This window comes from Cervus elaphus, chromosome 16, assembly GCF_910594005.1.
Source record: "Cervus elaphus chromosome 16, mCerEla1.1, whole genome shotgun sequence".
Classification (NCBI taxonomy): Eukaryota; Metazoa; Chordata; class Mammalia; order Artiodactyla; family Cervidae; genus Cervus; species Cervus elaphus.
Window position 1 is genome coordinate 10758232 of NC_057830.1, and position 14382 is coordinate 10772613.

General features: G+C 35.3%; 1 protein-coding gene across 7 annotated transcripts in view; it reads left to right on the top strand.

Annotated features, from left to right (window-relative positions):
• PTBP3 (polypyrimidine tract binding protein 3) overlaps positions 1–14382 on the top strand; it is a 91777-nt gene that overhangs the window by 55400 nt on the left and 21995 nt on the right. For all 7 annotated transcript variants that reach the window (XM_043870657.1, XM_043870658.1, XM_043870660.1 and 4 more), the window contains 2 exons: positions 8808–8918; positions 10389–10563. In XM_043870657.1, the coding sequence (XP_043726592.1) occupies positions 8808–8918; positions 10389–10563 (286 nt within the window). The remainder of the gene's footprint in view (positions 1–8807; positions 8919–10388; positions 10564–14382) is intronic.

The window sequence follows — 14382 nt, forward strand, 5'->3', positions numbered from 1 at the left end:
ACTTTCATAGACTATCCATTACTATGTCTAAACCATCTTGATAAGGGGCAGTGTATCACATCATGGCCTACTGTGAAGAGATGGAATTTAAGAATTACAAGATCTGTCACGTAGTTATTACATGATTGTAATGAATAAAACTAAACCTCCGATAATTGATGAGTTGAGTATTGTAAGGAGTAATTGAAGAACCAGTTAGAATTCAAGCCTCCTGATGTCAGCTCCAGTATTCCATTTCATTATACTTGACAATCTATATATAAAAATTATTTTAAAACACTGAAACATATGCTTATTTTCGTATTTATATCTCAATATATGTAATATTAAACAGCATAACCCTAGGCCAATTTAGAATCATTTTAACTGTTTTCTAAACCTTTGGGTTTGTACTACTGAATGAAGCGTCACAGGGGGTTGTATGTGTGCGCTTATGTCTAAGAATTGAAATGTATCCTCTCCTGTTCTCACATTTTACAAATAAGGGAACTGGGGACCTTAGAAGCTGTTACTTTCCCCACAGTCACTGTACCAATTGGTGATAAGAGCTCAGATATATTTCCTAATATGGTTCATGTTGGGCTTCCCTGGTGGCTCAGACAGTGAAGAATCCATCTGCAATGCAGGAGACCTGGGTTTGATTCCTGGGTTGGGAAGATCCCCTGGAGGAGGACATGGCAACCCACTCCAATATTCTTGCCTGGAGAATCCCCCTTGCCAGAGGAGCCTGGTGGTCTATAGTCCATGAGGTCGCAAAGAGTTGGACACGACCGAACGACTAAGCACAGCACATGATTCACATGCTGTGCGTGTAAATATCGAAATAGATCATTTATTGTGCCTACTCTATTCCCTATGATAGTTTCCTGAGTACCATTTTCTAAATATGTGCGTTTGTGAAGCATGTCCTGTGGAGGGCTTTAGCAGTGGTATTCATAGCCACTGTTGTTTCCTAAAAGAGTTTAGCAGTTACTTAATTGATTGGCTTCTTTGTCCTGATGGATTTTCATCTCTTCTGTTTATCCCACCAAGTAGCATCAAGCTCTCTGTGATTCATCAGCATTTTTTGTTTGCTTTTGCTCCTGTAGCACTGTGGCTGCTGTTACAACTTCTGTTGCTTCACAAAAGATGTTACTGCGCCTGTGGCTCAACATTGCCATCAGTCAGCAGTGAACTTAGCCCAGGTTGTGTGGTCCTTCTTTGTTATTCCATTTGTCATTTCCCTGAGACCAGTAACAAACCTTGTTTCTCTCCCTAAAGATCATGGGTCCTTCAAGTGAAGAGAAGTATTTCTGAGTCTTCAATGGTAACCATTGGAATAGGACTCTTCAGCCCTTTAGTTATAGCACTCTCTTGTTTAACCCAACTTCACACTGCTGTTGGAAAAAGCAAAATTCCTTACCAGGGCCCTTAGTGCCCCAATATGCAGACCTCTCACTGTCTCTGTAACCTCACTTCCTGACTGTTCTGCTTAGTTAGCACCCCAGCTTTTCTGGCTCTTTGACCCTCTTCCTGTTACCCTTCTTATTTCTGTCTTAGTCCATTTCTGTCTTCTATTTTTTAGGCTTAGTCACTTAGCTGAATCTACATCATTCCATTTTCAGCTCAAATTCACCCCCTCAGTGTGTCTTTCTCTAATTACATTAACTAAGCCCTTAACCCCAGCACTCTATTCCATTAGCTGATTTAAGTATAGTATAGCATATAATAAAGGATACAGTTTCTGGAGCTGGTTTGAACCCTAACTCCACCACTTACTACCTCTATAACCTTGGGCAAGAAAGTTGCTGCTTCTATGTCTTTTTCTTATTTACATAATGGGGGTGAAGATGGTATCTATTTTATACCTTTGTTATGAGGATTTCGTGGGTTGATGCATTTGAAGCACTTACAGCAGTGCCCTGTTACATAGTAAGTGCTCAAGAAACGTTCACTGTACTTACTAGGTGCTAGTAAGAAACTAGCATTTGCTTTGTGAGAAACAGATCCTTGCTCTTGTGGCCTTCTGGGTAAGATGTAAGTTATAGCATGAAATGTGATAAATATTGTGATTGGGAAATACATGGAAGAGTAGAGTTGGTTGCACATGTTATAATTAGCAAATTTTTCCGTATTTTCTGCTGAAGAGTTGACATTAGCTAAACTGCTCTCTAACATCTATGGAAGCTAATGTTTTTCCTTTAGCTCATGGTGGGGGAATTAAGAGTGACTGAGATGGGAATGGTGCTATTTCAGATGAGAGAAGTTTCAAATGGTGGACGTATTTACAATATGATGACATTTGAGCAGAAGCTTGAAGAATGTAAGGGTGTTAAATTATGTGTATATGTGGTAGAATAATGATCCAGTCAGAAAGAACAGCAAGTGTAGAGTCCCTAAAATGAAAGTGTGCTTAATGTATTCAGATATCAAAAAAAGACTGTCATTGGATGTAAAAAAAAAAAAAAGGAAAGCTATGACTGATAGGCTCAGAGAAGGGGTTAAGACTTGATGATGCAGAGCCTTTATAATCTTGACACTGAGTAAAATAGGAAGCCATGGAGGATTTTGAGTAGAGGAGTGAGATGACAGGCTGAGTGTTTTAACAGAATCACTCTTGTTGCTATGTTAAGAATGAACTGTAGGCATAAGTGATGGAGAAAGAAACTGCAGCCCACTCCAGTATTCTTGCCTGGAGAATTCCATGGACAGAGGAGCCTGGTGGGCTACAGTCCATGGAGTCACAAAGAGTCAGACACAACTAAGTGACTGACACACACACATAGGCATATGTGAAGGATCTTAGCACAGTCCAGGTGAGAGATGGTGGTGACCCAGGTGGGGATGTGTGCACTGGAAGTGGTGATTACGTATGTATTTGGAGAGATGTGCTGATGGGTTGAGTAGATGTGAGTTATGAAGAGAAAGAGAGTAACCATCAATGCTTTCCAGATTGTGGATGTGAACTTCTGGTAAAATAGAGCCATCTTATACTAGATAGTAAGGATAGAGTGGGGGAAAGATATGGGGCAAGGGTGGGAGGTAGGGGAGGAATCAAGAGTATATTTTCAACTTAAATTGGAGATACCTGTTCAACATCCAGTGGGAGATGTTGAAGAAACATTTGGGAAATAAGTCTGTATTGAGCATAAGAATTCAGTACTGGAAAATTGGTGATCATTTGCATATGATTGGCACTTAAGGCCGCGGGATTGAATGGCATCACTTAGTATTTGTAGGTAAAGAAGGCATTCATCAACTGATCCATTATGTAAACTCAACCCTGCATTCTAAAAAACTTCTTTGTCCACTAACAGAGTAAGGCAAAATAGTATTTTTTTTGGAATTTATTACTTTGAAGTACCATCATGTGTGGTGTTAGTTATGTCCAACAGATGTCCAGTAGATGAATCTCTTCAGGATGAAAGATGTCCTTTTTGAATCAAAGTATAAAGATAAATAGCTTGCAAAAATCAATTATTATTATATCAAATAAAAGAATCAACACTAATAATATAAAATTCTAATTAAAAAAAATTACTTATTTCTTTTTGACTGCTGGGTCTTCGTTGCTCTGTGCGCTTTTTTCTAGTTGTGGCAAGCAGGGGCTACTGTCTAACTGCAGTGCATGGGCCTTTCATTGCAATGTCTTCTCTTGTGGAGTGCGGGCTCTGGGGCGTATGGGCTTCAGTAGCTGCGGCCCTTGGGCTCAGTAGTTGTGGCTCCCAGGCTGTAGGGCACAGCTTTAATAGTTGCGGCACACAGACTTAGCTGTCTGCAGCATGTGGGGTCTTCCTGGATCAGGGATGGAACCTGCGTCTCCTGCGTTGGCAGGCAGAGTCTTTACCACCGAGCCACTGGGGAAGCCCCCAGGTTCTCATTTTCCAGTCTTCTTTTTTGCTGCCCACAGAGACTGTTGTAAACAAATTGTGGCCAATGTGCTTGCTATTTTAGAAATTTCCAGTATGAAGAATGCTTTTTTCAAGTGACTACTAGTGAACATTTTCAGTTTCTGGCAAGTTCTCTTTATCACGCTTTATTAATCTTCATCACCCTGAAGATTAATGTTAACAATCTGATCTCTTGTATTTTATTAGTCCCATTTTAAAGTCTGAAAAGATTAAAATGCACAAGACATATCAAGAGTTGATATGTGTGTGTTTGTATTTATGACAGCAAAGTATATATATTAGGGAAGTAGTCAAAGACCTTGTAATCAATAAAAATATATATTAAACATTCTTAAACATTGATCTTTTGAGGCCAAATCTATTTAAAAATAAGTATTTTGGTAATTATAAAAAGTTGTTAAAAACCACACTTCAGGCATTGCTGAATTTCCTGATACTGGTGATTGCTTACTTTATTTAATAATATCAGATTGATCTTTGTAGCTCCTCAGTAAATACAGTCCAGGGAGCTCTGGAGAGCATGGTTAGCCAGATGAGTACATTTATGTTCTGTTAGCACATTCATATGAAAATTATACAGCCAAACACATCTGCCAGGGAGGATATACATCAGGCTCTTGTTCAAATTAAATGAGAGAAAGGGATCTAAACATTAACAAAATCTGAAGATTAAGTGGAAATTAACTAGGTCCTATACCATAATACAGTATAAAAATCCCAAATTTTAGAGCAAATATATGTTCTTATTACTTCTTAACAAGATAGTTTACATAAAAATGTTTATCATTTTAAAATTTGCATATTGCCATTATTCTTCAGTCAGGTCAGAGTATAATTTTTTTTATCAGTTAATAATAAACTTTTACACTGTGCCTCTTACGTGCCAGGAATTGTACTCAATGCTAAAGAAATGACCAAGACAAGCAATATACCTTCAAGGAACTTTCAGTCTAACTAAAGGAGACATATATAGACAAATGTATAATACAGTATAAGGAAAATAGCAAGACAAGTATTTGTATGAGGCCAGGAAGGGGATAAAAATATTTGGTAAAGAAAATGAACTCTCTTGAGGTTTGGGTGAGGCTAAGAATTTTCTGGTGGCATTATTGCCTGAGCTGAGTTTTGAAAGAGAATAAATGAAAATTTCCTAGGTATTATGTAAAGAGATACAGGATCAGGGGAAAAGTCACATGTTTAGGCATAGAACTCTGAAACCGCTTGGTGTATCTGGAGAACCATTATAGTTGTTGATGTAAATAGTATAAAATAAAAAGTATAAATAAGTAGTGTAAAATAAAAAGTGTCAGGAAATGAGGTTGGAGAGGTACACCAGGGAGAGAGATGGTGTATGTTATACCAGAGAGCTTGGATTTTACTGTGTGGATAATGGGGAGATGGTGAGGAATTTTAAGCAGGGAAAAATGTAATCTGGCTTGTACTTTAGAACACTACTTGTGTCTGCAGTATAAAGGAGGGAAGTTAGGCAGTTAAATATATCTCCTTTTATATGTGTGTGTGTGTGCACATATACATTTTAAAGCTATTTATTTATTTATCTGACTGTGTCAGCCCTTAGTTGCGGCACGTGGGATATTTCATTGTGGCATGGGCCCAGTAGTTGCGGCATGCCGCCTCTCTAGTTGAGGCACATGGGCTTAGTTGCTCCACAGCATATGGGATCTTATTAGTTTCCCGACCAGGGGAATGTAGGGATCAAACCTTGCAGGGCAGATTGGTAAACACTGGGCCACCAGGGAAGTCCCTGGTATTATTTTATAAACTTTATTCTCTAGGATATGAGGGTGTATTGAGGAAGTACTTATTATAAGACCAAACCTTTCATTAAAAGAGCAAAACAAAAATTTCCTAGTGTTTTTCAAAATAGAGTTATATGAGGGATTAAGGTCTTAATATCTTGAACCCTGAATTATGACCATAATGACATTAACTATGTTTTTTTAAAACATATTAAATTTCAATAGAGAGCCTTCAGACTACGTCTTTAAGAATGGAATTTTCTGGTGATCCCTTCCAAGACAAATTAGTTTCACGAGTCTTGTTGATCTCTTATTAGAATTGTTTGACTCTAATATAGAAGACAGGTTCAATCCCAGGGTCAGATAGATCCCCTGGAGAAGTAAATGGCAACCCACTCCAGGATTCTAGCCTGGGAAATCCCATGGACAGAGGAACCTGGCAGGCTAGAGTCCATAGGGTTGTAAGAGTTGGACACAACTTAGTAACTAAACAACAAATTTCCTCATAAAAGTGGAATCACTCATCATTTGCTGTTTTGAGATTAGCTTATTTCACATAACAGTGTCTTCAGGGTTCATCAGTATTGTAGCATGTGTGAGAATTTCCTTCCTTTTTAAAGCTGAATAGTATTCCATTGTATGTATACACCACATTTTGTTTATTCACTCATCTGTGGATGGACACTTGAGTTGCCATTGAGCATCTTGTCATGTGCTTATTGCTATTTGATTGTCTTCTTTGGAGAAATGAAGTGAAAGTCATTCAGTTGTGTCTGACTCTTTGCACCCCATGGACTGTCCATGGAATTTTCCAGGTCAGAATACTGGAGTGGGTAGCCTTTTCCTTCTCCAGGGGATCTTCCCAACCCAGGGATTGAACCCAGGTCTCCCGCGTTGCAGGAGGATTCTTAACCAACTGAGCTATCAGGGAAGCCCTTTCTTTGAAGAAAGTTCTTTTCAAATCCTTTGCCTGTTTTTTAAATTGGGTTTTTGTTGTTGTTGACTTGTAGGAATTCTTTTCATGTTTCTGTATATTACCTCTTATCAGATAAATGATAAGCAAATATTGCCTCTCATTTTGTGGGTTGCCTTTTCAATCCTGTTGATAGTCTTTTGGTGAACATGAGTTTTAATTTTGATGTAGTTGTATTTTTCTGTTTTTTCTTTTGTTGCCTATCCTCTAGGATAGTTATTCTTGATCATTCTTTCTGATAATAAAAAAAGCTGGATATTTGCCTATTAAGGAAACATATACATAGTGTGTAATGACAGCAAATTCTTACTAGCATAGGGAATACTTAGATTTAAGAAGCAGGACACGTTTCTGGCTTATTAAAATCCAGATGTAAAATGAGACGTCAGAGGAAAGCATAATGCGTTGTAGGAACTTCTGGCCATGAACTTCTGTGCTGGGGAAGTAGAACAAGTGTTGTAAGAGCATTGATAACCAGGGGTCTGTCAGGAAACCTTCCCCTCACTGTTCATTCCTCTTCTCCAAAGGCTCTTCAGAGAGGCCTTCCTTGAGTACCCTTGCACCTTCCCAACTTGCATCACGCTCATCCCTTTTCCTTTTATCTTTAAAACAAAATACTTTTGTATGACCAAGTGTTGTTATTTATTTGCTTATTTATTGTCTTGTCTTTCCTCACAAGAGCAGAGACTTCTTCCTTCCTTCCTTCCTTCCTTCTGATTTTCTAGGTGTTTTTTCCTGTTACTGGTTTCTTGTTTAAATCTATAATTGAGAATATACATTGTATGATTTTTATTACTTTAAATTTGTTTAAGTGTGCTTTATGGCTCAGAATATGTCTATCTTGGTGTTCATGCATATTCTGCTGTTATTGGATATATTATTCTATAAAATGTCAATTAGATCCAACCCCTGTCCCCTTTGGTATTCATACGTTTGTTCACAGTCTCTAAGCAGAATTATTCATAAGTCTGTATTGGAGGGATATTATTAAAGTCTCCAACAACAATAGTGTTTTTGTAGTTCTAGCAGCTTTTTTTCTTTAGTATTTTGGTTCTTTTTTGTTACGCACATATATTTTAAAGATTGTTCTGTAGTCTTGGATAAATGACTCCCATTATCTTATATGGCATCCCTCTTTATCCCTGATAATTTTTCTTCAGAGGTCAGCTTTGTAGGAAATGAATATAGCTCTGCCAGCTTTTCTTAAAAATTAGTGTTAGCATAGTGTATCTTTCTCTCTCTTTAGCTTAAGTCTTTATTTTTAAAGTGGATTTCTCTCGAATAACCTAGAGTTGGGTCTTGGTGTGTACTTAAAGCCCACTCTAACAGTTATGTTTTTAAATTAGCATGTTTAGAACATTGGCGTTTAAAGTGACTTTTTTATATATCTGCTAAGATATATCTGGACATGTATCTGCCAAGTTGATAACTGTTTCCTACTTACTGTGCTTGTTTGTGGTTTCCTCCCCCATTCTCTTTCTGCCTTTTCTAGTTTTTCTCCCGTTTCACATTTTGTTTTCTTATTAGAATTCTTTAGAGCATTTTTAGTTCACAAAACACTTTGAGCAGAATACATATACCTCCTTACCCCCACAGACATACTGTTCCCCCTATTGTCAAGATCTTGCATTAGTATGATACTGTTGTTTAAAATTGATGAACCAGTGCTGAGATTCTTGTTTCTATTTTGTTCACTCCTGACTTTTCAGAGTTTACAATGATTGTCTATGACTATTTGATGAATTAATAGAGCATTGGACGTTTTGTTGAATATTTTGTAGTTTTCCTTTCTATAAAAATTTCAGGAAGTAGATGCTGATTCTCAGGCTGAAATAGTTGATCTGTGTGACTTCCATTTCCAGGTATATGCTTTGCAACACCATTATCTCATAGCATTAATTAATTCCTGTTGTAACCTTCTGTTTCAGTACTGTGCCAATTATGACAAGTTATAAAATAGGTTAAATATTTAGCTCCTGTTGTATGTCAGGCACTGTTTTCAGCCATGTATGGGTGTTAGAACATGAACATCTTAGGCTTGATTTAAGTAATTTTGGTACCAGTAGTTTTAATAAAGGAGATTATTTTCATTTAAAACTGAGATTTATGAATTAAGTTATATTTATAAAGATAAGTTAGCTAAGTTTTTCCCTTAAATTTAACCTAATGTGAACTTTTTTCCAGATATTTTCTAAATTTGGCACAGTCTTAAAGATTATCACCTTTACAAAGAATAATCAGTTTCAAGCCTTGCTTCAGTATGCTGACCCATTGAATGCACATTATGCCAAAATGGTAATTATGATCTTTATTTCGTTTTCCAATTGTTATTATAGTCACTTCAGTGATACCAAAGAAAGTCATCATGTCTTCTCCTTTGCTGTAGTTTACTATGTTTTTTTAAAAATTGTAATAAAATAAACTAATTTACCATTTTTAAACATACTGTTACATATGCTCTTTTTATAGTCTAAAAGCTACTTCTCTCTTCATATGCAATGGCTTCAAATCACTTTCATTTCTTATATTTCTGGGACTCATTTCTGTTTGTCATATTTGAAGTCTAGAGTTGAGCAAAGTACTCCTGATATAATCTAACTAATAGAATAGAATTATCTTTGCCCTAGTGCCCTCATTTACTTCTGTTAAGCGAGCCAAAGATTGATTGATTTCTATATTTTTGCAACCATATTCACTGTTGAATCTCATTGAGCTCCAAATTGATAGACATTAAATCTTAGAAAATATGCTGCTTTCAATTCATATTGTCTTCTTTTTAGCACACAAGTGCTTGACTTTTGACAAGGTATAAAACTTCACATTCAGTTTGGTTATGTTTGATCCATCTCCTATTGAGATCTGTCCCTAACTCTAATTCTATCTTGTATCAGTATCTGAATCATTTCTAATTTTTTTCGGAAGAGAGAGACTAAGGTTGACAGCACTTTGTGTTTCACATAGTATCTAGCTCTTGACTAGGAATAGCATTGATATTTGCTGTGTCCTCTACCTGCATGTATTGTTCTGTACCTTTATGATGGCATACTCATTAGTAACTATTATGATAAGTAAGCATTTTTTAGTATATTTGTTTTTTTGTTTTATTTTTTGTGTTTTAGTTTCTGGTATCTATTTTTTGTAAATTCAAGTGTTTGTGGAAGTCATAAGTAGCTGTTAATATCCCTCTGGAAGATCTTTATCATTATGAAAGAAGAGATTGCTAATTTTTGGTCTTGTATCTGCTCTGACTTAAAACTTCCCTCAAGCTTGTTACTCAAAGGAAATAAATTTACAACAACAACAACAAAAAAGTGGTTGATACTGTTTCACATATTGTGGTTCTGACAAGTACCATTTACAAAGACTATATCATCTTAACCTATATAAACTACACTAATATGAATTAAGATGAAATGTAAAATTTAAATACATTTAAACATTTTAAAACAATCATAATAATAATTAGTACAGTGTACAATAATGTATTATAGTTTTTCAAGTTTATACATTTATCCTCTTCCATTTGATCTTACCATAGATAAAATAGAGATTATCACTTTACAGAAGAAAAACCTGAGAAATAGAGTTTTCATTTTCTCTCTTAGGCTCACATAGTTAGTGATAAAGGTAAAAGAAAATACAATTCTTTGGCTTTTAGTTTAGTTCTCTCTGCTTTATGCCTGATTGCCACTTTTTGTCAAAAGTAGAGGCTACTTGATTTATTGTTGTCTTGCAAAACATCAGTCCCTTTCTTACATGCTTTAGGCTCTGGATGGCCAGAATATCTATAATGCATGCTGCACTCTGCGTATTGACTTCTCCAAGCTCACCAGCCTTAATGTGAAATATAATAATGACAAAAGCAGAGACTTCACTCGCTTAGACCTTCCCACTGGTGATGGCCAGCCATCCCTTGAACCCCCTATGGCTGCTGCTTTTGGTGAGTAGTTCTGTTTTGGGTCATAGAACAAGCTTTCTGAAGTTAATAGTTTAATTTGTTAATCCATATATGTCAGCTGATTTCTTCTTGGATTCTCTCAGGATTTCTAAAGAAAAGGGAGACTTGTGGAACAAAAATGTGTTCATTAACTGAATCTTAATATCAGTACATTCTATTAGTTGTCAAAAACAAGTGGATACCTAAAATTGAATTTATTTTCTAACATTAATTAAAGAATATTGCTCATTCTTTATAAACCATACAACCATTTGTCTGAAATTAATAGTCTTATATATTACCATTGATTTAAACAAGTTGATTTATAGCCAGCAAAATATTGACATAAGTGCTCTTGAGAGAAATACTTCTTCTTTTTAAAGTAGTGATATTTTGAAACAAGGGCCTAAATTGGTAGTATGTTCTTTCTTTATTCAAGGAAGAGGATTTTTGTTTTTTTATCAGAACTTTTCATCATTACCCTAAGTTTGTGTGAAATTGCATTTTTGCACTAGTAAAAATAAAATCTTCTGCATTACTCATGCCAGTGTTGCTTTGAAGAACTTTCTTCTTTTATTTAAGATCAGGTCTCAGTAATCTAAACTTTTGAAGTAAACCTTTATGTAAAAGGAAACATAGTGAATAGCCTAGTTGAATATATCACTAGGTTAATGTACTTTTTGGCTTTGCAGCACTCAGATGTGGTTTATTATTTAGATAAGGTATTAAATTTTATTACCCTTCATGGTTGATTTTTCTTTCCCAGATGACACCATAAAATATTAATTGAGACTTTAAGTGGTATTTAGTTTATCTTCATTTTACAGGTGAGAAAAAAGAATCCTTAGCCAAATAGTTGTCCAAATTTTCTAGAAAACAGTAAATTTAAAATAAAAGCTTTTTATTATTTATAACTGAACAAAGTCAAGTGGGTTGTTCAGTTCATGTCCCTGAATTGTTAAAGTTTCTGTTTTAGTCTGACCAAGTTTTTGTGTTTTATACATTTGACCTTCCATATCTACAGGTTTGGCATCTGTGGATTCAACTAACCACAGATCAAAAATACTTGGAGAAAAAAAAAAGTTTCATAAAGTTCCCAAAAGCAAAACTTGAATTTGCCTTGTACCAGCAACTATTTACATAGCATTACATTGTCTTTACAACTATTTACATAGCATATACAACATATTAGGTATTATAAGCAATTTAGAGATTATTTCAGATATACAGGAGGATGTGCAGAGATTATATGCACATACTGTGCCATTTTATAAAGGGACTTGAGCATCCTTGGATTTTGATGGTATCTACAGGATTAGGGGCTGGGAGTGTCCTGGAACAAATCCCTTGTAGATACTGAAGGGTGCTGTATTTGTTATCAGCCTCTACTCATATATACAACTTGGCAGAGCCAAAGGTCTTTGTAATTAGCATTTTAATAACAAGTGATAGAAACTGGGGCTGTCATTCAAGTTTGCCAAAGCTTGGCTATCAAGTGCAGAACTGCACATATTCCAGTAATTGAATACATACTGTTTTGGTGTAATTAATGTTCTGCATTGTGGGAGGAGGACATCTAAAAAATATGATTAAGAATTTTGGTTTCTGAATATAAATTATCAAAATGTTGCTATCCTTTCTTATTTTGTTAATAAGTCCTTTGTCATTGCAAATAGTATGTACATTCTAAGAAAAGTAATTTATCAAACAGAGAACAATACCTTTGGGTGTTGTATGAAAGTTTACTCTGCCTCTCACAAATATTTGACATGGTTCACTATTCCCTTCTTTTTTTTCTCTTGGCTTCGAAAATGCTACACTTCCAGGACTCTGTTCCTTACTTCATTAGCTGTTCTTCCTTTTAAAGATTACCCTTTCAGGTTCTTAGAGCTAAGTTGTAAGCATTCTGGGGTCTTCCTGACCTGTTTTAGAGATAAAGCTTGTAAAAATATGTGAATATAGTTTTTTTTAATAATTTAAAATTTTTTCATGTAATGTTTAACATTATTCTACTAATTTCATTTAGTTAGTTAGTTATGGCTATGCTGGGTCTTCACTGCTGTGTGGGTTTTTCTCTAATTGCAGCAAGCCAGGGTCTACTCTCTTGTTCCCGAGCAGGAGCTCTGGGGCGTATGGGCTTCAGTAGTTGTGACTCTTGGGCTCCAGAGCACAGACTCCATAGTTGTGTCCCATGGGCTTAGTTGCTCCGTGACATGTGGGACCTTCCTATATCAAAGATCCTCCTGCATTGACAGGCAGATTCTTTACCACTGAGCCACCAAGGAAGCCCCTGAATACAGTGTTAAATATCCATACTACCCGGATTAAGAAATAAAATGTATACACACACTGCAGAAGCACCATTTGTACCCCTCTCATTTATTGTGTTCCCATTCTCCCTGCTCCAATATAACTGTAGTCTCAAATTTTTGATGGTAGTCCTGCTTTTGCTTTTTTGCTTTTCTCCTGTGGTTTGGTCTTGGTTTTTTACTAATTATGCAGCCCTAAGTGCTAAAAATTTTTCTCCTATATTTAGAAGTTTATTTAAACAGAATCACACTGTTTTTCTTTTTGATTCATCTATGTTCACATATGTGGCTCTTGCATATCCATTTTCAACACTGTCAAGTGTATAGATTTCCACTGTATGAATAATATTATAGTTGGTTTATCTATGCTACTATTGATAGACATTTGGGTTATTTTAGTTTGAGGCTATTATGAACAGTGCTGCTTTGAAATTTTCCTAATTATCAATGAGGTTGAACTTATGTTTGTTGGCCATTCTTTATGAATTTTCTGTTAATTCTTTTGCCTGTTTTTGTATTTAGTTTCTTGTCATTTCTTGTTTATTTGTAGGAATTCTTTAATATTCTAGACACTAGTCTTTTTGTTGGTTTTACATGTTGCAAATAGTTTCTATCAGTTTTGGCTTATTAGTTCATTCTCTTCATGGTATTTTTATATGGCCAAATTTATTTGCCATATCCTTTATGTTTGTGTTTTTGTGCCATGTTTAAAAAATCCTTTATTACTTTGATATTATAAATATAAACACTTAGAATATTCTAAAGTTTATAGTATTTTAGTAACTTTTTATTGCAGTACTTCAAGTTGCAGGAATAGTTGAAAGAATCCCCTATATCCTTTAGATTCTCTGACTATTAACATCACATGACATTTACTTTATCGTCTCTCTTTGTGTGTATGTGTGTGGTATTTTTTTCTTCCTCTGAGTCATTGGAAAATAAGTTGCAGGCATGATGTCCCTTCTAAATACTCATTGTATATTTTCCAAGAACAAGGACATTCTTAACGTAAACATCAAAATCAGAGAATTAACGTTCATACAATACCATTATCTAATCCATAGACCTTTTAAAAATGTTGCCAGTTGTAAAAATAATGTTCTTTATAAGAAAATGTTTTTCTAGTAGGGATCCAAACCAGTATCAGGCTAATTTATTTGTCATGTCTCGTGGAGGCCTTTAATTTGGAACATTTCCTCATTCTTTGTCTTTTATGACCTTTAAATTTTTGAAGAGTTCAGGGTTGAGTATTTAATAGAATGTATCCCAATGTGCGTGTCTGGGTTTTTGGCTGAAATAATGTTGTGTCTTTCTCATTTCGTTACATCATGAATGCTGCCAGTTTATCCTATTCCTGGTGATGTTAACTTTGATTACTTAAGGTGGTTTCTTCCAGTTTTCTTATTGTTTTTCTCTTTGTAATTAAAAACACATTTTTGTAGGGATAATATGTTGAGACTATATATAAACAGCCTATTTCTTAAAACTTTTCACCCTTTCGTTGTTTTTTTTT